Source organism: Mastigoproctus giganteus, chromosome 10, assembly GCF_048544385.1.
Source record: "Mastigoproctus giganteus isolate SK-2022 chromosome 10, ASM4854438v1, whole genome shotgun sequence".
In the NCBI taxonomy this organism is placed as follows: domain Eukaryota; kingdom Metazoa; phylum Arthropoda; class Arachnida; order Uropygi; family Thelyphonidae; genus Mastigoproctus; species Mastigoproctus giganteus.
The window spans coordinates 86,118,626-86,144,736 of NC_143584.1; the positions used below are offsets into that span (position 1 = coordinate 86,118,626).

Consider the following 26,111-nt stretch of genomic DNA (forward strand, 5'->3'; position numbering starts at 1 on the left):
ACAATAAATAGCATCCGAAAGCATTTTTTAAACATTTCTTGGGCAATTTTTGCACTCTGCCTAATTTGAAACAAAAGTGATGTATGTTCGCTGCTCAGTAAAATCATTCATTTTGAAGTGCGATGAAACAGATAAAAAAAACATCTTATATTCAGTGCATTAATTTACTCTCTAGATAAGTCATCGAACATAATGCGACTAGTAGCAACACGCTAGGACGCCACAATTTCAAGATACTGTACACTACAAAGTTTTCCCCCTAACTTTATGATCACACTTCTCATATCTCTCACACACCTATAAAACTAGTTGTATACTGAGACATACAGCTAGTTTTAAAGTGGACTGTTTATTGTTTACAATATCTGCCCTCCTACTGGCTGAAAATTTTATTAAAACTCTTGCACGTTATACTGAATTTCTTCAAAAAAAAAAAAAAAAGCGATTTAGTTGAATTCATTTACGGACGAAGCTTCAAGTATCTAATTGAAGTGTGTAAGGCCTTGAAATTAAAGGGCAAGTTCAATGCTGATGGAATTCTTCCTCTTGCTCAGATTACGCACCTGAGGGGCCATAAATTCAAAGCGAGGAAAGACATTGGAATAGATGAGCGGAAATTTGCCTTTAGCCAGCGGATGGTTGATTGCTGGAAGCAACTTCCATTTCTCGTTTTGGAAGTTCACAGCTTAAATAAATTCAAGGCAGAACTAAAACTTTTAGAGTGAACGGCTGGGTGAAATGGGAATGATTTTTTTTTTATTTGGCTGATGCTGTATAAGCTTGCTTTCTTGCATCGTATGCCTCTACTAATGCTAAAGTTCATCACTCCTAAGGTTTTATTGCCTAAGAAGTTTTGCTTAGTCAAGGAACAGTTCCTTCGGTAAGTTGTATTTCGTTCTTGTTCTATTAAAAGCTGGTGTGAGATGTGCATTTAGTACTTTTTAAAGCATTGAGGTCATCTTCGGTGAGACCAAAATTTGGGATTTATAAGCCCAACTGCAATAAATCCTTGATCATGAATGATTTTATAAATATATTTTACAATTTTATTTTTGCTAAATTGTGTAAGTCTTTTCCCATTTCTTTTTTAAATATTTTATTTTTCCTGATTACGGTGTAAAGGCTCCTTTGCTCCAACCCATTGACTGTTTTCGTGCTGCCCCTACCGTGTCATTCGGTCATGAATGATGTGTCTTTTGCTTGCAAGTACATGCAGTAAGCTGTTAAATAATTTTGCACGGCTTATATTGAATTAGAAATATTTAAAGAATAATATTAATAATAACAATAAAAAAACAGAGCAGAATATAATGTTCACTAAATAGTTAATATTATATATTTCATATAATGTTAACTGAATTGTTTTTTTCCTCACCAGATGGAGTCTCTGTTCGCTTCATCAATTTCTTCACCATTTTTATCGAAGTACTTGTCTACAGTAAGGCTGTCATCAGTGTCGTGGGCAGAGACAAAATTTGTGACGGTCCGACAGGGAACACCCAAAGCTCTGCAAACTACGGGATGGGGAAGAGACAAATAATACGTTCATACACATAAACATATGCATGATTTTAGAATCAATATGAAACTAGAGCATTACTACCACACTGCTGCTAAGTTTCTAATACATTAGGAAGTTATTTGCAAAGAAAGTGATTGTTGCAGTTACAATTCTTTATCTATTATATGCTTGTGTTAAGCTCCAGTCTTCATTATTGTACCGAAATAACTTTTTTGCAAGTATTCCTCCATTTTCTACAAATATGTTTTGGTGTTAGAGCACGCTTTCCTTTTTCTGTGTTATCCTTTAACAGTATAGGACTTATTTGTTTTATATTTTGTACCCAGGCAATTTGGCATAATTACAGGGCTAGTTATATTCAGTTTATACTCAGGCACCCCACTAGATCAGAGGAATTTACAATTAATCAGTGGAGCAGTGTGGCTTTGGAGGCAAATTGCTGCTATGGATAAAGGGATGGTTGAGGGGGAGAAGACAGGGTGGTAATCAATGGACACTGCTCATCGTGGACTAATGTTATTAGTGGAGTCCCTCAGGGTTCAGTGTTGGGTCCATTATTGTTTTCTGTATTTATAAATGATATTGATGATGGTATATCAAGCTTAATGTCCAAGTTTGCAGACGATACAAAGGTTGCCAGGGTTAAGGATACTACTGACGCTATGCTGCTGCAACAGGATCTGGAAAGGTTGAGCAGATGGGCTGAGAGGTGGCAAATGAAGTTTAACATTGACAAATGTAAAGTACTACATATGGGAAACAGTAACCTCAGAGCAACGTACTACACTGACAGTGGTAGAGAATGAAAAGGACCTGGAGGTTATTGTGCAGGCAGATATGAAGTTCTCTGAGCAGAGCAGATGGGCTGAGAGGTGGCAAATGAAGTTTAACATTGACAAATGTAAAGTACTACATATGGGAAACAGTAACCCCAGAGCAACGTATCACCTCTGTGGTACTACACTGACAGTGGTAGAGAATGAAAAGGACCTGGATGTTATTGTGCAGGCAGATATGAAGTTCTCTGAGCAGTGCAGACGGGCTGCAAGAGTAGCTCATGGTGTCTTGTCAATGATATACAGGAATTTTTCTAGCAGGGATAAGGAGGTGATTATCTATTTGTATAAGGCAATGGTCAGGCCACACCTTGAGTACTGTATAAAGGTCTGGAGGCCTCATTTTAAGAAGGATGTACAGCTGTTGGAACGAATACAGAGAAGGGCAACAAGATTAGTGAATGGAACAAAGGGTTGCTCTTACGAAGAAAGGCTTAAGTTTTGCATATTACAGTGTCTGGAGACTAGGCACAGGCAAGGTGATCGGATAGAGGTGTATAAAGCCTTGAATGGTTTGAGCATGCTCAATGCCGATGGGATTTTTCCTCTTGCTCAGAATAATCACCTGAGAGGGCATAAATTCAAATTGAGGAAAGAGAGTAGGATAGATATGCGGAAATTTGCCTTTAGCCAGCGGGTAGTTGGTTGGTGGAACAGACTTCCATCCCTTGTGGAAGTTGATAGCCTAAATAAATTTAAGGCTCAGCTGGACAGGTATTTCGAACGAACGGAGCGGTGAAATGGGAGTTTTTTTTTTTTTTTTTTTTTGGTTGATAAACTTGCTTTCTTTCATCATATGCCTATGCTAATCATTTTGACAACGAATACATGAACACGTGTACTACAGCACCTGTTAATTGACCACTCGGCTATGTATTCATTTATCGCGCAACCTGTTGGTCAGTGGTGTCTACCTATGTACACACTGTTGACCATCTAGGTGATTGCGTTAAATACGGAGTGAAATATTTTTAGACAGGTGGAAGATAATGAATAAATTTTCGAAGTGAAACTTCTGTAGGCGCGCTCCAGGCAGTTTTCATATGGTAACTTGCGTTCGTGGATTGGCAAAAACTCGCAACGAAAATGCGACCTTTGCCATACGTAAACGATTACAGATACTCTGAACAGCCAACTATCGTACTGGAATAAATACCCTGGTTCTCACGCGATCACATAAGTTAAGCAGCGTTCGGCACTTTTTGCTGCCCTTTCTTTTTTTTTATTTTGTTAACACTTGAAAAATTTTCTTCAGATTTTCACGTATCATTTAATTTTGTTAATTGGTAAGGTTACTTTTATAGCCTGTGGATAATATTCCTTCTATTTTCGCGTATTGGAATCTTCGTTAATAGAATTAAAATTCAATTCGTAAACGTGATCACAATGACTGGCGCTTACTACATACCGTACAGTGAACGGTATTTTGTTTGGAGTGTCCATCGTAAAGTGATTTGATCGTAGTGAACCAATCGTAAAGTGGGGGGTCACTATAGTGAGAGTTATAAGGAGTATAGAGCAGTACACGTGCAATGCGTCCGTAGATTGAAAAAAATCGCCAAGAAAATACGATACGAAATGGTTCATCCCCCCTCCCCCCAACCATTGTATCATTCTGTGCAAGGCAGGAGAGACCCAATCAGTACCCCTATTGATCGCATCATGCTATTTCTTTCGTCATTCTCCACAGTATTTAATTAGCATTAGTAGAGGCATTTAATGAAAAAAGCAAGCTTATGCAGCATCAGCAAAAAAAAAAATAATAAATAAATAAATAAAAAATAATAATAATAAATAAAAATATAAATAAAAAATAACCACTTCCACTTCACCCCTCTGTTCGTTCGAAATACCTGTCCAGCTGAGCCTTAAACTTATTTAGGCTATCAACCTCCACCACAAGGGATGGCAGTCTGTTCCACCAACCAACCACCCGCTGGCTAAAGGCAAATTTCCGCACGTCTATCCTACATCTGTCTTTCCTCAATTTGAATTTATGCCCTCTCAGGTGATTTTTCTGAGCTAGAGGAAGAATCCCATCAGCATTGAGCATGCTTAAACCATTCAAGGCTTTATACACCTCTATCAGATCACCTCGCCGGTGCCTAGTCTCCAGACACTGTAATTTGCAAAACTTAAGCCTTTCTTCGTAAGAGCACCCCTTTGTTCCATTCACTAATCTTGTTGCCCTTCTCTGTACTCGTTCCAGCATCTCTACATCCTTCTTGAAATGAGGCCTCCAGGCCTGTATACAGTACTCTAGGTGTGATCTGACCATTGCCTTATACAAGGGAATAATCACCTCCTTATCCCTGCTAGAAAAATTCCTATACAAATACACCATGAGCTACTCTTGCAGCCCGTCTGCACTGCTCAGAAAACTTCATATCTGCCTGCACAACCACACCCAGGTCCCTTTCATTCTCTACCACTGTCAGTGTAGTACCACAGAGTTGATACGTTGCTCTGGGGTTGCTGTTTCCCATATGTAGTACTTTACATTTGTCAATGTTAAACTTCATTTGCCACCTCTCAGCCCATCTGCCCAACCTTTCCAGATCCTGTTGCAGTAGCATAGTGTCAGTAGTGTCCTTGACAACCCTGCCAACCTTCGTATCGTCTGCAAACTTGGACATTAAGCTTGATATGCCATCATCAATATCATTTATAAATACAGAAAACAATAATAGACCCAATACTGAACCCTGAGAGACTCCACTAATAACATTAGTTCACGATGAGCAGTGTCCATTGATTACCACTCTGTCTTCTCCCCCTCAACCACCCCTTTATCCATAGCAGCAATTTGCCTCCAGTGCCACACTGCTCCAATTTGTGCAGCAGTCTTCCATGTGCAACAGTATCAAAAGCTTTTCGAAGATCCAAGTATATAATATCAAAGTTATTCCCTGCATCCAGTTCTTTTGTGACTGTATCATAGTATCCAATCAGATTGGTCAGGCACGACTTCCCCTTAACAAAACCATGCTGTGTCTGAGCTGACTTAAGTCTTGGCTAGATGATCCTGCAGTGCTTCTTAAACCAGTGCCTCCATTAATTTTCCAGGAACAGAAGTTAAACTAACAGGTCTATAATTACTTGTGTCGCCCTTTGATCCTCCTTTGTGAATTGGGGTCACATTTGCACATCTCCAGTCCATGGGAACTTCCCCTGAGTCCAAGGAAGCTCTCATAATTATGGCTAAGGGTTTGCTTACTTCCTTTGCTGCCTCCTTTAATATAACTGGATAGATCCCATCCACCCCAGGTGCCTTTCTTGTATTTATCTTCAACAATTTCTCCTCCACTTTACTCTCAGTTATTACAAGATTCTCTAGTTTACTGCCAGAGTTGAATACACCTCTGGCATTCCCCTCGCTGAATAACTGCTCATGTGTGAATGCCGATGCAAAATATTCATTCAGTTTGTTAGCTACCTGAGCAGGATCATCAACAGTTGACCTATCGATATCAAGAGGACCAATCTGATTCATCCCTTTCCTTCTAGAGTTTACATAAGTAAAGAACTCTTTGCTGTTTTTCTTTGCATCCCTTGCCAAAGATTTCTCGTAATATGCCTTCGCCTGCCTAACCTCCTTTGTAACTTGGTTACAGATCAACTTGTATCTATCATAGGCTTCTGTGTCACGTGTTAATTTGTATGTATCCCATTTTTTTCCTTCTCTGCCATATGTCTCATTAGTTCATCTGACATCCACTTAGGCCTAAACCTTGAACAATATTTCTTAGTTGGTATGTAAAGCCTAGTAGCTTCCAAGATAAGTTCTTTGAATGCTTCCCATTTTGAATTTGCTGTTGGTAACATCATCAGTTGGTCACACTGTATAGAATTTAAATACTGTCTCAGTCCATCGTAGTTGCCTTTACGAAAGAAATAACCCTTCCCTTTACCCCTAATGGTAGTTACCTCTTTGAGTAAATTCCACTTCAGCACACTGTGATCACTGCCACCTAGTGGTTCATTTACCTGCAGATTCTTAATGCATGAAGAATCACTACTGATAATCAAATCAAGAGTATTACTCCCTCTAGTTGACTCCCGAACATGCTGATGTAGAAAACAGTCATCCAATAAATCCACAAAAGTCTTTCTAGTGTGTGAGTGACCAGCCCTCAAATTCCAGTCAATATCTGGGAAATTAAAATCCCCTGTTATAAGACTCTCTGATTTACTGGCCGACTCTATTTCCCCGTACAGTTTCTTATTATACTCATCAGAGTCATTAGGCCTATAGCACACTCCCACTCTCAATTTTGATCTCCCAATGCTAATAGCATAACCCCTCCTCCCTCCTACACTGTCTATCCTTTCTGTAGACATTGTACTCCCCAAATTCCAGTTCTGCATTCCTTATATCTGTGTGACACCACGTCTCTGAAATCCCCACAATATTTGCCTTTGATGTTTTGAGCAATACCTCAAATTCATCATTTTTATTTTCTAAACTGCTAGCATTGCTGTATACGCAAGTATACATGCACTTGTTCTTTTTCTTAGCTACACTAACACAACCTATGTGTTTATTTGTACCCCAATGATTCCCAGCAGTCTCTGAAATATCCTGCATCTTATTTTCCAGACTGCGGGTCACTGAAATAGAAGCAGTGCAAGAATCACTTTCACCTCTGGCAGTGGCTACTGTTAATCTATTAGTCCTTGTATCCTCCCCAATCTAGTAGTTTTCCGACCCACCTAACACTGCCTCGATAGCATCAGCAAACATTCTTGCACCCTTTCTATTTAAGTGTATTCCATCCCTGTAGAAGCAGTCTCTCCTGTTAACAAGTACAGAGCAGGCTGAAAAAAATTCTACCCCTTGAACCTTGCACAATCCTTCCAGGGCCGAATTGATCGACAGGACTCTCATCATATACTCCCTCCTATCGTGTCTGGGCAGAATTGCAGACACTTTCAAATTCAACCCTAATTCACGGCTTTTTTTTTTTTTTAACAGTGACCTGTACTTGTTAAGTAATTCCGCCGGTCTCCTACTCTTAATATCATTAGTGCCAACGTGTAGAACTATATCACCTTTTGTGCCCTTAAATTTAATTAATTTATAATTCATGTCGAAGACCAATAGTGAGGTTGCAAGGCGTATAGAGCACGTATACGTGAAATGTGACCGCCGAAACCGCCTCCATTGAGTACAAAGGAGAGATTTAATCTATTTTGACAGCGGAAGAAATTACAGCGTACGATGGAATTGAACCAAGAAGCTGGAGAAGGTCCATCCACATCTTCAGAGCCTTGCATCTTCCCAGAAATGCTAGAAATGAATTTGAAAGGATTCGTGAAAGTTAATACTGCAAGCGAAAACGATGAAGCGTCCTCTAAGCCGAGTCTTAAACGAAAACTTAAGGAGCCAAAACCGACTGCCAGAAGTACTCCATCAAATCGTTCAACGTGTAATACACGGCCGGAGCAGCAATAGGATTTTAAGAAAGGCCGAAGCATCCACGCACAGTTTAAACGTGCATTCCTGGATAATGATTTCGATTCAATCTGTTCCGTGTGTTTGGTTCAAGAACGATGTGAAGGTTGTAGCAGCTCGAGATATTCTTCAAACAGCATTTCCAAATGAGGATATAAGTCAAATGCCGGCCTATAACAGCTGTCGTGTCTCTCTGAAGAACAAAGTGATTCCGGCTCTGTCGAAGTCAAATGGTTTTAAATACCATCCGATGCCACAGCACTTGCCGAAACTAGATTTAGTAACGGAACGGCTCATATCTCCGAGGCTCCCATTCATGCAGATTCGTCGCCTGCGGCATTCATACGGTAAATACAAGATCCTCGGAGATAAATTTTCGACTAAAGAAGTTTCACTTAACTTCCGCTATGCTTGCTCGGCACACAATTTTTTTTTTTTTTTTTTTTTTGTTTATACTCTGGGATGACCAAATTTGGCCTGTAACCTACCCCTATTATCATCTTCCTTTTACTGAAAGTCATTTCACGCTACATTGACTCAAAAATTAACTTCAGAGGCTCACTCTGGTGAATATGGGCTTGGCACACCCAGGGTCGTGAGCTGGATATCATCATTCTTCTCTTTCTTGGTGATTCCCTTCTACTTCTCTCTCTCTCTCTCTCTCTCAGTGTAATTCAGAAATTTTTTTTTTTTGGCTGGTGCAGCATAAGCCTCAGGCTTCCTTGCACCACATGGCACTAAAGCGAACATTCTTTCCACCTAGATGCAGTTTTTGATGAGACGCATCGATCCGTCTGGAGCGATGCTGCTCATATGCCCCTCCCTCCATTCCTCCCCATGTCTCCTGAAAAATATTCACGAAATAAAATTGTTCGTCTCGTATATTTGAGTGGCATCATGTCTCAGTGCACCCATCATCAGCATTGGTCAACTTGATAAAAACCTCAAATTCATTCAGTTTGTTTGCAGTATTTCCAGCATTACCCTTGATTTCACTAGAGAATGAACTGAATTTATTTCTGTTAATCCTAACAGGATATTCCTAAAAGCAAAGGAAAACACGACGAAACCTCTTCCTCCACAATATAACCATGTACAGTGTGTGTGTATATATATATATATATATATATATATATATATATATATATATATATATATATATATATATATATATATATATATTGTTTGTTTATTATTTGGTTTTTAGGAGCATTAGCAACTAAGGCCATATTGCTCCGGGAATATGCGGTGGTCATTCCCTGACCTTTCCGCATCCTCCGTATTTGGTGGTGCCATATATATATACAAAGGGTACTAGGAAAGTTTTGCAATATGACGCAACAATGAATCACAGGAAGCTGCTTGTTGCTGCATGTTGAGACATGTTCATACGTGCATAGTAGCCGCCACGCCAAGTCGATGGGCTCAGTTATTCATTAGTAGTGAGAGTGTAAAGTGCTTGCGATGGCATCGTGGTCACGTAATGAGATAAGGACAGTTTTGCGGTATACTTTCGTGCGTGGTTGAACCATAGACGAGTGCTTAGAAGAAATGACTCTTGCACTAGATGATGATTGTCCACATCGTACAACGACATTCAGGTGGTATAGAGAATTCCAAAGGGGAAATTTCACTCTGGAGGATTCTGAGAGGCCGGGAAGGCCACGAACGTCAGTTACGGAGGAAAACGTTACTGCTGTGAGGAAAATGCTTGACGAAAACAGGCGAGTGACCTACCAACAGATAGAGGATACTTTGGGCCTAAATGCACCAGCAATTCGTTCGATTCTGCAAGATCATTTGCACGTGAAGAAACTTTGTTCTCTCTCTGGGTGCCGCATCAACTGACTGAAGAGCAGATGACACGACGTGTGACTGGGTGCCGGGAGATGTTAAAAAAGTTTGATAAGGGACAATCTCGGTATGTGAACAACATCGTGACAGGTGACGAGACTTGGCTGTACTATTACGATCTGCCGACCAAGGCTCAAAACAAAGTTTGGGTCTTTGATGATGACGACACACCCGTAATTGTCAGAAAATCCCGATCTGTAAAGAAGAAAATGATAGCTGTATTTTTCAAATCGAGTGGAATTGTGGAACGTGTCGTTTTGGACACGCAGAAGACAGTCACAGCTAAGTGGTATACTGAACAATGCCTGCCTAAAGTCATTGGATCTATGAAGAACCTGCGGCCAAAGTCAAGAATGGACACCTGGTACCTCCATCACGATAATGCTCCAGCTCACCGCGCCAAAGCCTGCACCGAATATTTGACCACGACAGGACTGAAACTTCTCGAGCACCCTCCCTACCAGTCCAGACCTTGCTCCCTGCGACTTTGCACTGTTCCCGCATGTGAAAATGAAGCTAAAAGGGAGGCGGTTTTCCAGTGATGAGGACCTTCTACGGGCTTGGGACAACGAGTGTGCTTTACTCCCTAGTGAAACTTGGCAGAACTGGTTTAAAGATTGCGTTCGAAGGATGGAGAGGTGTATTGAATGTAGAGGAAATTACTTTGAAAAAATTAAATAAACAAAGCTGTAATGCAAAACTTTCCTAGTACCCTTTGTATATACAGTATATATATATATGGTGTCTCAAAAATATTGGTACAAACGTTTAGGGGAGGTACGTAACATCTAAAGGAATGTGAATCGCATGGGAACCCATAACCGGAAACTTCACGGGAAAGTAGTAGCAGAGGCACAAGAAGCAGAAATGACACAAGACACTAATTAGTGGCAAACATTTATTTGACATAATATTAACAATGGAGTACGAGATGGATGCATTTCGTGATGTTACAACAGATGCTTGAAGGTTCCACCATGAGATACGATGCATGCATGACACTGAAGCAGCATGGATTGGCGGACATGGTCGAACACACCTGGAGTTTTTTAACAGTAGCAGCAGCGCAGACGAGTCTCGCCACGAGATCCATTTCGATTCATACACGATAGATTTGAGGGCCCCCCCCCCCCCAACAGAAAGAAATAAAGGCTCGATAAATCAGGTGAACGTGGGGGTCAGGCAATGGGTCCACCACGGCCAGTCCATCGACGCCCAAAACCCCTGTTCAAATGGTCACGAACACACCTTCCATAATGGACAGGTGCACCGTCATGTTGAAACCAAATGTTGCGTCTCACATTTGCTGGAACATCGTAAAGTAACCCTGGTAGAACTTGTTCAAGAAAGATCCAATATTTATCGGAGTTCATGCGGGATGGTAACAGGTATGGGCCGACTAACTAATCACCGACCATACCTGCCCACACATTTATTGCGAAGCGATGTTGTGCCGCATGGGGGGTGCACACTGTGTGGGTTGTCTTGAGGCCACACATGAGCATGCTGCTGATTGAATAAGCCTTCCCGAGTGAAATAAGCCTATCCATGACCAAAACATAGGCTGGAAAATTCAAGTCTTGAACACTTTCTTGAAGAAACCACTGCGCAAAAGCCACAAGTGCAGGATGATCTTGGGGGAGCAGTAACTGGACCCTTTGGAGATGAAAGGGATGTAAGGAATCGTGGTGCCAGACACGCTGTACACTGCAATGGGACACTCCTAAGGCAGAGGCAACGGCACGTGTGCTAGTAGTAGGATTATTCTGGACGGCAGTAAACACACTTTCTTCCATGGCAGGAGTTCGCGTCGAACGTGTTCTGCCCGCACTGCTCCTTTTACCTCTAAATGACCCATAATCGCACAAATTTTGATGCATATGCGCAAACAAACGGTGGTTCGGTACATGTCTGTCTGGGAAGCGTTCTGCATAAATTCGTTGAGCGGCTCGTCCATTGCCCTCTGCTAATCCATACACTAGGTGCATGTCTGCCAGCTCACAGTTCGTATATCGATGCATGCTCTTCGTGCGGCGACTACTGCTTGAATGAGTAAACCAGAAATTTTCTCTCTCGCGAACTGATGAACAGCGCTGTGTACCGACTTACGGTGACGTTTCCGGTTATGGGTTCCTATGCAATTCACATTCTTTTAGATGTTACCTACCTCCCCTAAACGTTTTTACCAATATTTTTGAGTCACCCTGTATATATATATATATATATATATATATACGTATATATATATATATATATATTAAGTGATATTATCGCATTCTGAAACGTTGTTAAAAACAAACAAAAGGATTTGGTTTAAATGGTCTATATGCATGCGGACTGGCCAAGGTCGCTTGGCTCTGAGGTGTCCTGGGCCTCCCTATTTCTATTTCTCCAATTACTATTATGAAAAAAAAAAAAAAAAAAAAAATCGTAGTTAGTTACCGTTTTTCGTCTCCGCCTCTTATGAAGCTGCCACCTTGGGGAAGGAAAAAAAAAAAAAAAAAAGAAAGCCAGCCAACTCCTGCCTGTGTAAGGTCCAGTTTGACAGTAGTTTTCACTCCCGCTTAGGAGCAACCAATAAGCAACATTAAAGAAATTATCAAAGCCATCGAGTAGTACCATAGCGCAGCATTTCTCAAACTGTGGTGCGCGACCCCCGAAGGGAGGTTGCAGCTGGACACGGTTGAATGTGTAATATGTAAAAAATCATCTTTGTTCATAGTAAAAATGAGGGTCAAATCTCAAATGTTGTTATCACTCGCTTCATTAACAAATCACATGCTATTTATGCTATTATGTTTTGTTTGTCTTTTAACCATAGTGTTGCTGGGTGTAGTCGTGGTAAAAAAGTCTTAATGAAGCGTGGTAAAAAAGTCTTAAAGGTTAATGAAGTTTTGTTTTATGCCTGTTCATTAGTTAACCGTATTTATATTTCTTATCACACGATTCTTGGTTAATTACATATCTGATGTGTTTGTAATAAAAAATTTTAATAAATTATAAATATTTAATTAATAAATATGAACATTTAATTAATAATTATGAACATTTAATAATAAATATTTATATACATATTTATTATAATCACTGGATCAGACGAATGTAAAGTCAGTCTCGAATAATCGTTCTAGAACTGAGTCCCGGCTTGCAAATACGCTGCTGAAAATTTCCTTGGTTTTATTTATAATAATTTGAATTTTCACAATTTTATCATTGTAGTTCATTGCTGTAAATATATAAATGCAAAACAGATAAATGTAAGCGAGTGCGTGAGCGCTTACAGAATTATAATTAATGGTGGGTTCTATAAAAGTAAATAAACAAATTACTGCTGTTGTTTTTTCTGAAAATGACAGAAGGTTATCAAATTGTAGCAGGATACTTAATGATTTTGTAATAACTGAGAGCAAAGTGAAAGAGAAATTGTTGAAGTTAAACGTAAGAAAAGCGCCTGGGGTGGATGGGATCTATCCAGTTATATTAAAGGGGGCGGCAAAGCAACTAAGCAAACCCTTAGCCATAATTATGAGAGCGTCCTTGGACTCAGGGGAGGGTTCCACGGACTGGAGATGTGCAAATGTATCCCCAATTCACAAAGGGGGATCAAAGGGTGACACAAGTAATTACAGACCAGTTAGTTTAACTTCTGTTCCGGGTAAAATAATGGAGTCACTGGTTAAAGATGCATTGCAGGATCATCTAGACAAGACTGCAGCAATAATTCAGACACAGCATGGGTTTGTTAAGGGAAAGTCTTGTCTGACAAATTTGATAGGATATTATGATGTGGTTACAAAGGAACTGGATGCAAAAAATAATTTTGATATCATATATTTGGATTCAGGAAAGCTTTTGACACTGTTGCGCATGGAAGACAATTGTACAAATTGGAGCAGAATGGTATTAAGGGTAAGTTGCTACAATGGATAAAAGGATGGTTAAGTGGGAGAAGACAGAGGGTGGTAATCAATGGGCGCTGCTCTTCTTGGACTAATGTTATTGGTGGGGTCCCACAGGTTTCGGTGTTAGGTCCACTGTTGTTTTGTATATTTATCAAATATACAAATGTCGAAGTTTGCAGATGATACAAAGGTTGGCAGGGTTGTTAATGACAGTAATGGCAGTGTGCTACTGCAACACGATCTGGATAATTTGGGCAGATGGGCTAAGATGTGCCAACCGAAGTTTAACTTTGACAAATGCAAAGTACTGCATATGGGTAGAAGTAACCCCAGAGAAACGTACCAACTGTGTGGTACTACACTTAAGGTGGTAGAAAATGAAAAAGACCTGGGAGTAATTGTGCAGGCAGATATGAAGTTTTCTGAGCAATGCAGACAGGCTGCCATTGCAGGTCATGGGGTTTTGTCAATGATATATAGGAATTTTGCTAGCAGGGAAAAGGAGGTGATTATCCCTCTGTATAAGGCAATGGTCAGGCCACGCCTTGAGTACTGCGTACAGGTCTGGAGGCCTGATTTTAGGAAGGATGTAGATTTGCTTGAGCGTGTACAGAGAAGGGGAACAAGATTGGTGAGGGGAATGAAGGGATCCTCTTACCAAGAGAGGCTTAAGTTCTGCAAATTGCAGTGGCTGGAGACTAGGCACCTGCACGGTGATCTGATTGAGGTGTATAAGGCCTTGAATGGGTTCAGCACGCTGAATTCTGATGGGATCCTTCCACTTGTTCAGATTACGAACTTAAGGGGGCATAAATTCAAATTAAGAAAGGACAGATGTAGAATAGATGTGCGGAAATTTGCCTTTAGCCAGCGGGTGGTTAATTACTGAAACAAACTTCCATCTGTCGTTGTGGAAGTTGATAGGTTGAATAAATTTAAGGAGGAACTGGACAGGCATTTGGAGGGAATGGTGTGATTTTTTTTTTTTTTTTTTTGGCTGATGCTGCATAAGCTCATACACTTGCTTTCTTGCATCACATGCTACTACTACTACTACTACTATATACTACAAAATAAGTCCCAAGACATGTCATTCTTACTTCTAAGAAATTGTTGACTGCTTTTTGTATTCTGGAAATATTAAAACAGTTACACGAATGTAGAAATTAATCCCTTAGCGTTATTATAAAAAAAAAAAAAAAAAAAAACCCGGGTGAGATTTGATATAAACGCAAACCTTGCTCTTAAAATAGAAAACGTAAATCTTGCTCTTAAAAAAAAAAAAATAAAATAAATCTTGCTCTTAAAATAAAAAACGTAAATCTTGCTCTTACCTGTAGTACAAACTCCAGCAAATACCCAGCATTGTCCATATTTTACTGGCCTACCAACGTTCTTCAAGTATTCCTCCAATATGGCAGTACTTCCAGTCCACATCCAAGGTGCTGTGCCATCCTCATAGTTGCCGGACCAGTTGCCAATCAGCACACCCATGTCATCATTGCTGTTCACCTAAAGAACACAACGTGCAATGAACCGTGTAGCAAATTTTGGTAAGGATGCAGTAGTTTTTGACATCATTAGTAATTGCATCAGTGGCGTATTATTCTCTGGTGCTGGTAGTGCAATTTGATCAGTGCCCTGAGCTTTGGGGGGGAAGGAGAAAGAAAACTTGAAAAATGAAAAAGTTCATAAACTCCGTTGCACCATGGCCTAAGCTGGCGATCATACGCCATTGAATGGCATGATTAATTTGGCTACAGCCCACAACTTTTTATTTAATAATTGTTTTAAATCAGACGACCTTTGCTTCATCCGATTTAAAACAACTGTTTCATTCATCAACAATGTCAACGAGAGAGTGAGAGAGAGAGAGAGAGAGAGAGAGAGAGAGATATCTTTACTTATATAAGAAACTGTGTAAAACAGAGGAAATGTAGTATCGCCTTTGTTTTGTGACGAATTGTTTTACCAGTTTTATTCCCCACAACTTTAACCATAAAGGGATAAATGGTATTTTATTTCAGTTTATTTGTTTTTTGATAAAGAGAGAATAAGTTATATGATTATCCTGAGGGTTACAGCTTAAACAGTTTTTTTTTATCTTCTCAGACTAAGTTTTAGGAATTTTCTTAAAGCTTCCAAGGATAAATGGTTTAACCACTAGACATGAAATATGGTGCAAAAATCCATGAGAATATCCGGAATGTCAGAAAAATTTTTAAATAATTGGAAGGGTTGTTCTGAATTTTATAGAAATTTCTATAAAGGGAAACTGAGAGGAGAGTGCAGGGGGGGGGGGGACTAGAATCGGAATTGAACCTAAACCCTTCCCATGGCCAGTTGAACTGTGCTGAAGGTTTGGTATCGATCCCACTTTTCCTACTCGAATAATTCTCAAATATCCGAAATGGGCTTTCATTTAATTACAATTATCCTCATTTTCCGAGGATAATTGGTTCCAGAAAATTCCACTTAAAACGAATTCACTTAAAACCGGGACCAATTTTCGTAATGTTTATTATTTAAATAAAATTAAATGCAACTAGGCATAATAGTTTAAGATTCTATATCTATATAATATCAGTGTAGATACACCATAGACAACTCTTAAAGAAAAACTATAATAGTAGTGTGAAAAGCGTAATTTCATCTGTATCTCATATTATGCCTACCCTTCACAACGAGTTGCCAGTGTATTGCAGTACCTCTAATAAGTAACGAAAGAGAAGATTATTGTTACTTATTCTCGGTGGGCGCACCCACCCAGACGGAACCGTTTTAAAGCTAGTTGGCTTTTCATCGGTGGCTGGGCAGGTACCTGGTATTGCAAGTGAAGTGTTACTTATTCGAGGTAGTGTAATACATGGGCAACTCGTTGTGAAGGATGAGTAGATATGGTGTATCTACACCGATATTATATACTAATGTTTATTATGTACTTGTACATAGTAAAAAATGGATGAAGGAACTGAAAAATGAGAAATTATTTTATTAGACATTTTTTATTATAATATGCTACGCAATGTTAAGGTTAAGTAACATTTATTGAAGTTACACTATTTTTCAGTTGCATGAAAAATGAATGAATTCAGAGTTGTTCGTGTTTTTTTTTTTTTTTTTTTTTTTTTTTGTCGTATTTTTTCAGATAAAATTGTATCGTAGCATTCAGTTATGTCTTTAACTTCGCGTTTAACATGTTTTGCACGATCATGAAGAAGATCGTTCTCACAAAAAATTATTAAAGTGCATGGTCAGTTTTCTCAGGGAAAAAAAGCTTTAATTTTCAAATCCTCTTAACTGCGAGGACTCGGATACCGGGGAAACCCCCATGTACATATCTTTGTTCCAAGAGGGAAATCGCCTATGCCTCGGTACATTAAACTGAAGTCGAAACCTGTGTGTCTTCACAATAGATTTTGTTGCTAAATAAGTTTCATCTGCAAACGTGCTATGGTTCACTGGCCAATTATCCATGAATTTTGAACTGCAAATATACGACTCTAGTCACGTAGCTTTTACTCCCCTCGCTGCCACAACGCTCCCTCTACAACGAATTGAAAAACTATTCAATTCTACGGCCAAACTGCATGTATATATTTTTGCAGAGGTAGAACTGGTATATGAAATCGTTGTAGTCTAAAACCTTCTTAGACACCAACAGAATATAAACTGTAAATATTAAGGAGACCAGTTTTCTAATTGTAGTATTTCAATAAATTTACTTAATCCATAACACATGGTTTAGGAGTGACTTTTCACTGGTTTATTATTTACGTTGATTAAGCAAATATTTCCCCATTTTTTCATAATGAAAATAATAACCTGGACACTGAACCGAAACTGCGTTCAGTTTCGATCATGGAGAAACTTTCTGTTCTCAGTGAAGACGGAGGCCAGAGGTGCGTATATATATATATAAAAAACAAAATATATATATATATAGATAGACAAAAATGAAAGGGCGTCCTTGAGGTTATCAAGACATTCTCTCAGATATGCCAGACAAGCTGTACTTGCTACCTAGGAGACTAAAATGCTCATGGAAATGATATTCGGGTGACACTCAACTCAAATGGACCCAATTTCGGCGAAGTTCGGACGGTCTGTGACAGCCAAATCCTCTGTTTGCACCTTCACGGTGGTGGTACTTTTAGTAATCCTGGGTATAACTCCCATACAAAAGCACATGGTGGGTGACCACCCAGGTGGGAACCAACATATGCAGGGGTCGAGGTGTGGCACCCACGCCGCATAGAGGAATGCCGCTCCTCTGTGTTACCAGGCAGTACTAGGTGGCAGATGACTCATCAACTGGTGCAATACCACCATTTTGCTTATTGGAGGCTTGAAGTGGTGAAGTCCATGTTTAGTCTCCAGAGCTAAGTTCCAGTCAACCCTTCCCCATCTCTTCCATCATGCAGTATGACTGATGACTTTTGAGGTTATGATGAACATCGTGGCGAGATCCAATATTCCTTACATTTCGAGGGTACAGCTCTAAAACGGTGTTCGCAGACCGGCCGCTAGTTAGTACACCGGACGAACCTATTGGTAACTCTCTAGGAGGCTGCCGGATCAGCTAGTGTATAATCTTGCTACCTCTACTCTGCCAGATGGTGACTGGAGGGAGTCCGAGTAGTGTGTATGCGGGGGACATTGTCGAGGCCACGTTATGTCAAGGATTTGGGTATATTCTTACCATGTGTACGCCATATCCAAAAATTTCATTACTTCATACAGCATGTCCCACCCACTTTTTCTTACTATTGAATACACCATGAATTGTCAAACTAATAGAGTAAGCTTATCTGCGAAAAGATCTAAACCTCCCAAACACTTCCTAGTTCATTTCACAAATATATGTGGTCTCAATTCTAATTTCAACAATGTCCATTTCTACTTGCAGTGTGCCAAACCCCATCTACTTTTTCTAACAGAATCTCAGTTATCGGTTGATTCAACTACTGCTCATCTCAGTTGCCCAAACTATTCACTGTATGATTCCTTTCGCCTCAAAGATGGTACTTGTGCTTATGTCCGTTCTTATATTCCCTGTCAGAGAATTGGTAATTTGGACTCTCCTTTCTTCGATCTTCTCTGACTTAAAATCTCTCTACCTCATTGTGTCAAATTCATCTGTTGCCTCTACCGTTCTCCCAACTCCACTAATCACTTGGAGCTCTTTGCAACTTGACTTTCTCCAGTGACTTTCCTAACAGTGAGGTAATTTTCCTTGGTGATTTTAATGTTCACAACTCCAGCTGGCTTCCGTTTTCTAGTCACACCGACCTAACTAGTCGAGATGCCGAGGCTTTTTCAATTTCTAATGTCCTTTCAGAGATTGTTCATTTACCTACTAGAATACCGGACAATCCTAAATATACAGCCAACACGCTTGATCTTTTTCTCACAAACAACCTTTCTAAGTACACGGTCGGAGTGAATGGTCCTTTAAGTACCTCAGAGCACAACTTGGTGATTGTCTCTTCTCCAATGGAGCCTTTATCTCATTGCTATTCCCAACTTCGTGTTGTTTTCCATTACAAGAATGCAAAATGGAATGACCTGCAAGATTTCTTCTCTTCTTTACCTTGGTCGGACTACTGTTTCATAACTTCTGATGTCAACATTTGCTCAGATCGTGTCAGTGAAATCATTCTTGTAGGAAATGAATCCTTTATCCCACACTCCACTTTAAAGTCTCGTTCTTTATCTAAACCTTGGTTTTCCAATAAATGTGCTAAGGCTGTTCAGGAGAAGAATGTTGCATATCGTAATTGGCTTGTTTCCAATTCTTCAGTTTCATTTTCTGCCTACACCAAAGCTCGCAACAATTGTAAAGCAGTTATTAATCAGTCCAAACTAGAGTTTGAACAGGCTAAGAGTAGAAAACTTGCTTCTTGCCCTAATGGTAGCCGGGAATTCTGGTCTCTTGCCAAAGCTATTGGCCACAACGTTTGCCCGTCTCTGCTCCCATCTCTGTCCAAACCAGATGGTTCTGTGTTCACTTCAGCCAAGGATAAAGCTGACCTGCTAGCATTCTATTTTTCTTCCAATTCATGTATTAATGATCTTAGTAAAACACCTCTCACCATCCCAACAAGCTCCATTCAATGCCTCCTGTGGTCTTCCGTCAAAAGGATGTCAGAAAGATTTTGACGAATCTTGTTGTTAAGATAGCTCCAGGTGCCGATGATAATTCTCCACTTGTTCTCACAATCTGTGCTCCTGAACTTACTCCTGTTCTTTGCCTCCTTTTTTCACTTTCTTATTCCAAAGTGTTTTTCCTTCTGCTTGGAAATTTGCTCATATCCAGCCAGTCCCTAAAAAGGGTGACAAATCCCTCCCATCCAGTTATCGTCCCATTGCAATTACTTCTATTCTTTCTAAAGTAATGGAGAAATCAATTAACAGCCAACTCTTAAACTACCTAGAAACCTTCTGTCTGATCAACGATCGCCAGTATTGATTCCGTCAGTGTTGATTCACCGGTGATATTCTGGCTTACGCTACCCATTTATGGACAAATTCAATGGAAAAGTTCGGTGAAACACAAGCAGTTGCTCTTGAAATCTCAAAGGCTTTCGATCGTGTTTGGCATAAAGGTCTTCTAAACAAGCTTCCATCTTATGGTTTGCCAACTGTTTTTTGTAATTGCTTATCCAGTTTTCTATCTGATTTTTAACTTATATTAATAGTAGTAGGAAGGGATTGAATCACATTGCTCCAGTTGATGTCGATGGTTTAACTTTTGATGATCCTGCTCAAGTTTGTGACAGACTGAATAGGAATTTTGTATCTACATTCACACATGAGAAATTCTTTAGGGAAGAGGATGCCAGACGTTTATCGAACTATAACAGGCAGCTGGATGGTTTTGTGATACCTGAAAGGGAAGTGGAAGAGAAATTGTTGAAGTTAAACAAAAAAAATCAAGCACCTGGGGTGAATGAGATCTATCCGATCATATTAAAGGAGGCAGCAAAGGATGTAAGTAAACCCTTAGCCATAATTATGAGAGCATCTTTAGATTCAGGCCTATTCCCTGTGGACTAGAGATGTGGAAATGTCACCGTTTGATTCCCCCTTCACAAAGTGGGATGAAAAGGTGATATGAATAATTAGACTTGTTAGGTTAACTTCTGTTACTGGGAAATTAACGGAGTCTCTGATGGCAAAAATATTTTTAACCTCATATGCTTGGACTTCAGGGAAGCTTTTGATACTGTTGCACATAAAAGACTGCTGTACAAATTGGAGCCGTGTGGCATTAGGGGCAAGTTACCGTTCTGGATAAAGGGATGGTTTGAGTGGGTGAAGGGTGGTTATCAATGGACACTGCTCTTCGTGTGCTAATGTTATTACTGGAGTCCACCAGGGTCATCAGTGGTGGGTTCATTGCACTGACGAACCTTGCCCATCTGAGTGCCCACTGTTTTCCCTATTGATTAATGACGTTGATGGATATATATCAGGCTTAATGTCTAAATTTGCAGATGACGCAAAGGTGGTTAATAACAGTAATGAGGGCAAGCTACTCCAACAAATCTATATAAAAAAAAAAAAAAAATAGGCAGATGGGCTGAGAAATGGCAGTTGAAATTTAACAGTGACAAATGCATGGTACTGCATATGGTTAACAGTAATCCCGAGTTAACGTACCAACTGTGTTAACTTACTACAATCAGGGTACTGGAAAATGAAAAATACCTGGGGATAATTGTTCAATCCAGATATGAAGTTCCCTAAGCAATGCAAACAGGCTGCTAGGACAGCTCATGGCCTTTTGACTATACGATATATATAGGAACTTTGCTAGCCGGGATAAGGAAGTGATTACTCCGTTGTATAAGGCATGGTTAGGCCACACTTGATTACTGCATACAGTTCTGGAGGCCTCATTTTAGGAAGAATGTAGATCTGGTGGAACGGGTGCAGAGAAGGGCAACGAGATTGGTGAAGGGAACGAAAGGGTGGTCTTACCAAGAAAGGCTTCAGTTCTGCAAATTGCAGCGTCTGAAGACTAGACACTTGCAAGGTAATCTGATTGAGGTGTTTAAGGCTTTGAATGGATTTGGGCAAGCTCAATGCTGATTGTATTCTTCCTCTCGGTTGCAGAATAGATGTGCCTTCAGTCAGTGGATGGTCGATTTTGGGAACAAACTTTCATCTGATAAATTAAAGAAACAACTAGACAAATTATTGGAGGGGATAAAAAGTTGATGTGCGAGTTTTTGGTTTCTTGTATTATATGCCACTGCATATGATGCAAGACTTACATCATATACTACTACTGCTAATCATAATAATATACAATTAAATATTAATTTATCTGGATGTATAATATCTGGATATCATACATCCAGTATTAATTTAACTGGATGCATCATAATAACTATTATTTCAGTAATAATATTATTATATTTCAAGCATAATTTATGATTTGATAAGAAATTAATGGAAAATTTAACTATATTTACATAAACACAAATATTTGTAAGACAGTCATCATCATCATCATCATCAGTCATTTTCAATCCACTGCAGGATGAAGGCTTCTCCAGCAACTTTCCAGTTCCTTCTGTTTTGAGCACTGGCCATCCATTTACTACCCACAAACTCATGAATTTCATCTATCCATCTCCGCCTTTGTCTTCCAGGTTTTCTTCTAGCTCCTTTTGGGTACCATTCTGTTATTTTTTTAGTCCATCTGTCATCATGTCTTCGATCTATGTGTCCTGCCCAAGACCATTTTAGTTCTTTAGTTTTGATAAGAATGTCCTTTACTTAAGTTTGCTGCCTAATCCATGTGTTTCTTCTTATCTAACAGTCTAATTCCCAATATAAGTCGTCCCATTCTTCGCTGTGTAGTTCTCAGCTTCTCTTCCATTCTTGTGGTGAGTGCCCAAGTTTCACTTCCATAAGTCATGGTGGGGAGTATACATTGGTTCATTATTTTACGTTTCAGACAAATCGGGATATTGCTCTTCAGTATGTGACTATATTTCCTGAATGCTATCCATCCAAAATTTATTCTTCTCTTGAGTTCCAGCCATTTATCATTATTACAGCTAATAACTTGTCCCAGATAAGTATATGATTCCACCTTTTCAATTACTGCTCCTCCAATCATTATTTCCCTTTCTGTGGCATACTTGTTCGTATTACTTTTGTTTTAGCCATATTCATCTTTAGTCCAAAATCCTTACTAACTGTGCATAACTGATTAAGATTTTCCTCTAATTCTTTGGGATCGTGGCTTATGACCACAATGTCATCTGCAAATTGTAAATGGTTTAGGTACTCTCCGTTCACATTGACTCCTTTCTGCGACCAGTCTAATCTTCTGACAGCTTCCTCAAGGGCAGCAGTAAACAGCTTCGGAGATATTGTGTCTCCTTGTCGAACTCCTTTCTCGATTTTAAATTTCCTACTCTCTTTGTATAGTCTAATAAAGTCTCATACATTTTCTTCAAAATCATATGTAGGGTATCTATGCCTTGTCATTCCCTTGCCCGAAACATTGCGTTATCCTGTATGGAGTCAAATGCCTTTTCATAATCCACAAATGCCAGGCATAATAGTGTTTTTTATTCATTTGCTTTCTCCATTAGCTGTGATATTACGTGAAGGTGATCCATAGTTGAGAATCATGTCCTAAATCCAGCTTGCTCTTTCGGTTGATTCTCATGAAGTATTCTTTCTAATCTTTAGTAATTACCCTTGTGAACAACTTGTAGATGTGGGATAACAAGCTAATTGGTCTATAATTTCCAATTTCTGATTTATCTCCTTTCTTATGCAGCAAAACTATGATTGCATTATTCCACTGCTTAGGCGTCACACCTTTTCTAATGCACTTTGTGAAGAGCCTTGCCAGTTTTTGTGTTATGTCTCTTCCTCCCAATTTTAACAACTCTACACTAACTTCATCTTCCCCCGGTGCTTTCTGATTCTTCATTTTCTTCAATGCATGTTCTACCTCATCAGGAAGAATATCTGGTATGTCGTATGTGTTGCTAATTTGCAGTCCATCTTCCCCACTGCTGGCATCATTCCCTCCCTCCTTGTATAATTCTCTATAGTAGTCTTCTGCTATTTGAATTATGCCTTCTCTGCTGCTTATAAGTACACCATCGCTATTCTTCAGTTTCAGTATCATTTGTCTTTCTGTATTACTGCTCGTGGCTGCTGATTTAAATCCTTTGTTTACCCTTAATGCTTGTTCTACTTTTCTTGTGTTAAATCTTCTTATGTTCTCTCTGAGTCTCTTTCTAATGGCTTTGCATAACTCAGTATACTCAGTTTTCTCCTTGTCAGTGTTTATCTTGCTCTTCGTCAAGATATTGACGAAGAGCAAGAATATTCTTCGTCAATATCTTGGTCCTGAGCAGTCTGCAGAAGCTCAAACTTGTTCTTAAGTTCCAGTACATACTGATTTTTCTCCTCTTCTGTTATCTCAAAGACCTTTGTATTATTTACTCGAGTCAGTTTTTTCCTTTCCTTTCCTTTCCTTTCCTACATCTATATCAAGTGTACATCTTACGATTCTGTGATCACTTCCAACATTTACCTTATTCAGGACGGTAACATAATTCACAATATATCTTCTGTTAGTGAGGATGAAATCGATTTTATTAGTTGTTAATAATTTTGGACTCTGCCATGTCCACTTTCTGTTCACCCTTTTCTTGAAAAAAAGTGTTCATTACTGACAATCCTTGAGATTCTGCAAATTCCACAAGTTTTTCGCCTCTTTCATTTCTTTCTCCAATTCCAAAATTTCCTATAGTTCCCCTTTCTGCGCTGTTTTGTCTTTTTCCAACCTTAGCATTGAAGTCCGCCGTAATAATAGTGTAGTGGGCTTTCTGCTCATCTAGAAGACTCTCAATTTCGGTGTACATTTCTTCAACCTCTTTATCATCATGGCTCGATGTTGGTGCATAAATCATTATAATCTTTAGCTTGTACCTCTTAGAAATCTTGAATATTAGTCTTGACACCCTTGGTGATGTACTTTTGAATTCCAAAATGTTTTTTAAATCTTTATGGACCAGAAACACAACTCCGCCTTCACTCCTTTCACTGTTTCCATTGGTGTATAGCAGATTTCCACTTGATAAACTTATAAGTGATTCATTTCTTCTTCTTGTTTCAGCCAAACCGATGATATTCCAATTCACATTTTCTAATTCCTTTTCCAGCTCTAATATCCTGTCTTCACCGATGAGCGATCTTACGTTATAACAGGTCATGTTCAGTTTCCGTGCATGGCAGTCTGGTCGTACCCAGAGATTCTTAGCACCCTCTGCTTCCAATCTGATCCTCTCGCTGCCGTAAGAGGGGGAGTGAAAGCTGCTGGGGACTGAGGGCCATTTTTTTTTGTCGTTCTGTCATATGCTGGAGGGTTTGGTCTTTTCCTCTTCACGCTGACCAGGCGTCTTGAAGAGAACCACTCTACACGTACGTTGCCACCTAAGTGACATAACAGGGCTTACCATCGAGAAGGTGTGCATGAGTGTATTTTAGGGAAGCAGGCCAACCGGACTTCTCTCTAAATCTTATGTAATTGAGAGATATTGGATCCATCAGTGTTTTAGGCTGAGTGTCTGATAACACACAGGATACCCGTTCCCCTCGAAGTCCCCTTTTGTAAGACAGTACAAAACAATAAATCAACGTAATTGTAAGCAAGAAAATTATACAGTGTAATAAAAAATGAGGACTTTTGTTAATCTTTGCTGTTTACAGTTTGTTTTCGCTTTCAGTGAAAATAAACTATTTAATTTGAAACAGTTTTTTTTTTTCACAAAAAACTTTTTCAAAAAATAATTTTTTTGGTGAAAATCAAACATAAAATGAAATATATCAAATATTTTTACGAGGACACCTAAATGCTCATACCAATTATCGCTAAGTGCCAAAGTAGCCAAGGCTGCGGGGTTCAGTATATTGTGTCTGTAATTCCTTGTTTTCTTCCGTCAGTTTGTTGGATGAAACACTGGAGTTTAAAAAAAAAAAAAAAAAAATTCTCGAAATCTCAGAAACTTAAAACTTATAGCAAAATTTTTAGATAAGTTATAATTGCCTTTCTATGGCGCTTCTCTCGCTTCGGCAGACAGAAACGCCATTTCCTTTCTTCAAAAAATTGTTCAGGTTTTTCGTTCATCGAACCATCAATTTATATAACCAGGTTGTTCGATTTATACTAGCATAGAATAGGAGTCGTGTGGCAATTTAATCCAGCAGTTGCAGCTTGTTGGTAGCTGGTACAGTGGCGGCAGCTGGTGACAAGTTAAGAGACTTGAACATTACCATTGCTGTCAAATGTTGCTGTTCGATTGTTAACGTTTTCCAATTCGAGCACTAAGTTTACATTTATTTATGGCAGGATATACGATTACTACACTTAACATTGAGCTGTGCGTTTTCGGGTAACTCACCGGTTCAAATGCCCAACGTGTGCGAAACTAATTACAGTTATGTTAACCCTGCTTCTGCTTGTTTCATTCTGATATTCATGTGGAAATTTTGTATTA

The 26,111-nt window shown here is 39.3% G+C and overlaps 1 protein-coding gene across 1 annotated transcript in view; it reads right to left on the reverse strand.

Annotated features, from left to right (window-relative positions):
* The window catches only part of LOC150079134 (hemocyte protein-glutamine gamma-glutamyltransferase-like), a 166,250-nt gene that overhangs the window by 50,816 nt on the left and 89,323 nt on the right, over nucleotides 1-26,111 (reverse strand). Inside the window, exons 7-8 of the mRNA XM_090382484.1 lie at nucleotides 14,904-15,081; nucleotides 1,376-1,514 (exon numbers count right to left, since the gene is read on the reverse strand). Of these exons, the coding sequence (XP_090238610.1) occupies nucleotides 1,376-1,514; nucleotides 14,904-15,081 (317 nt within the window). The remainder of the gene's footprint in view (nucleotides 1-1,375; nucleotides 1,515-14,903; nucleotides 15,082-26,111) is intronic.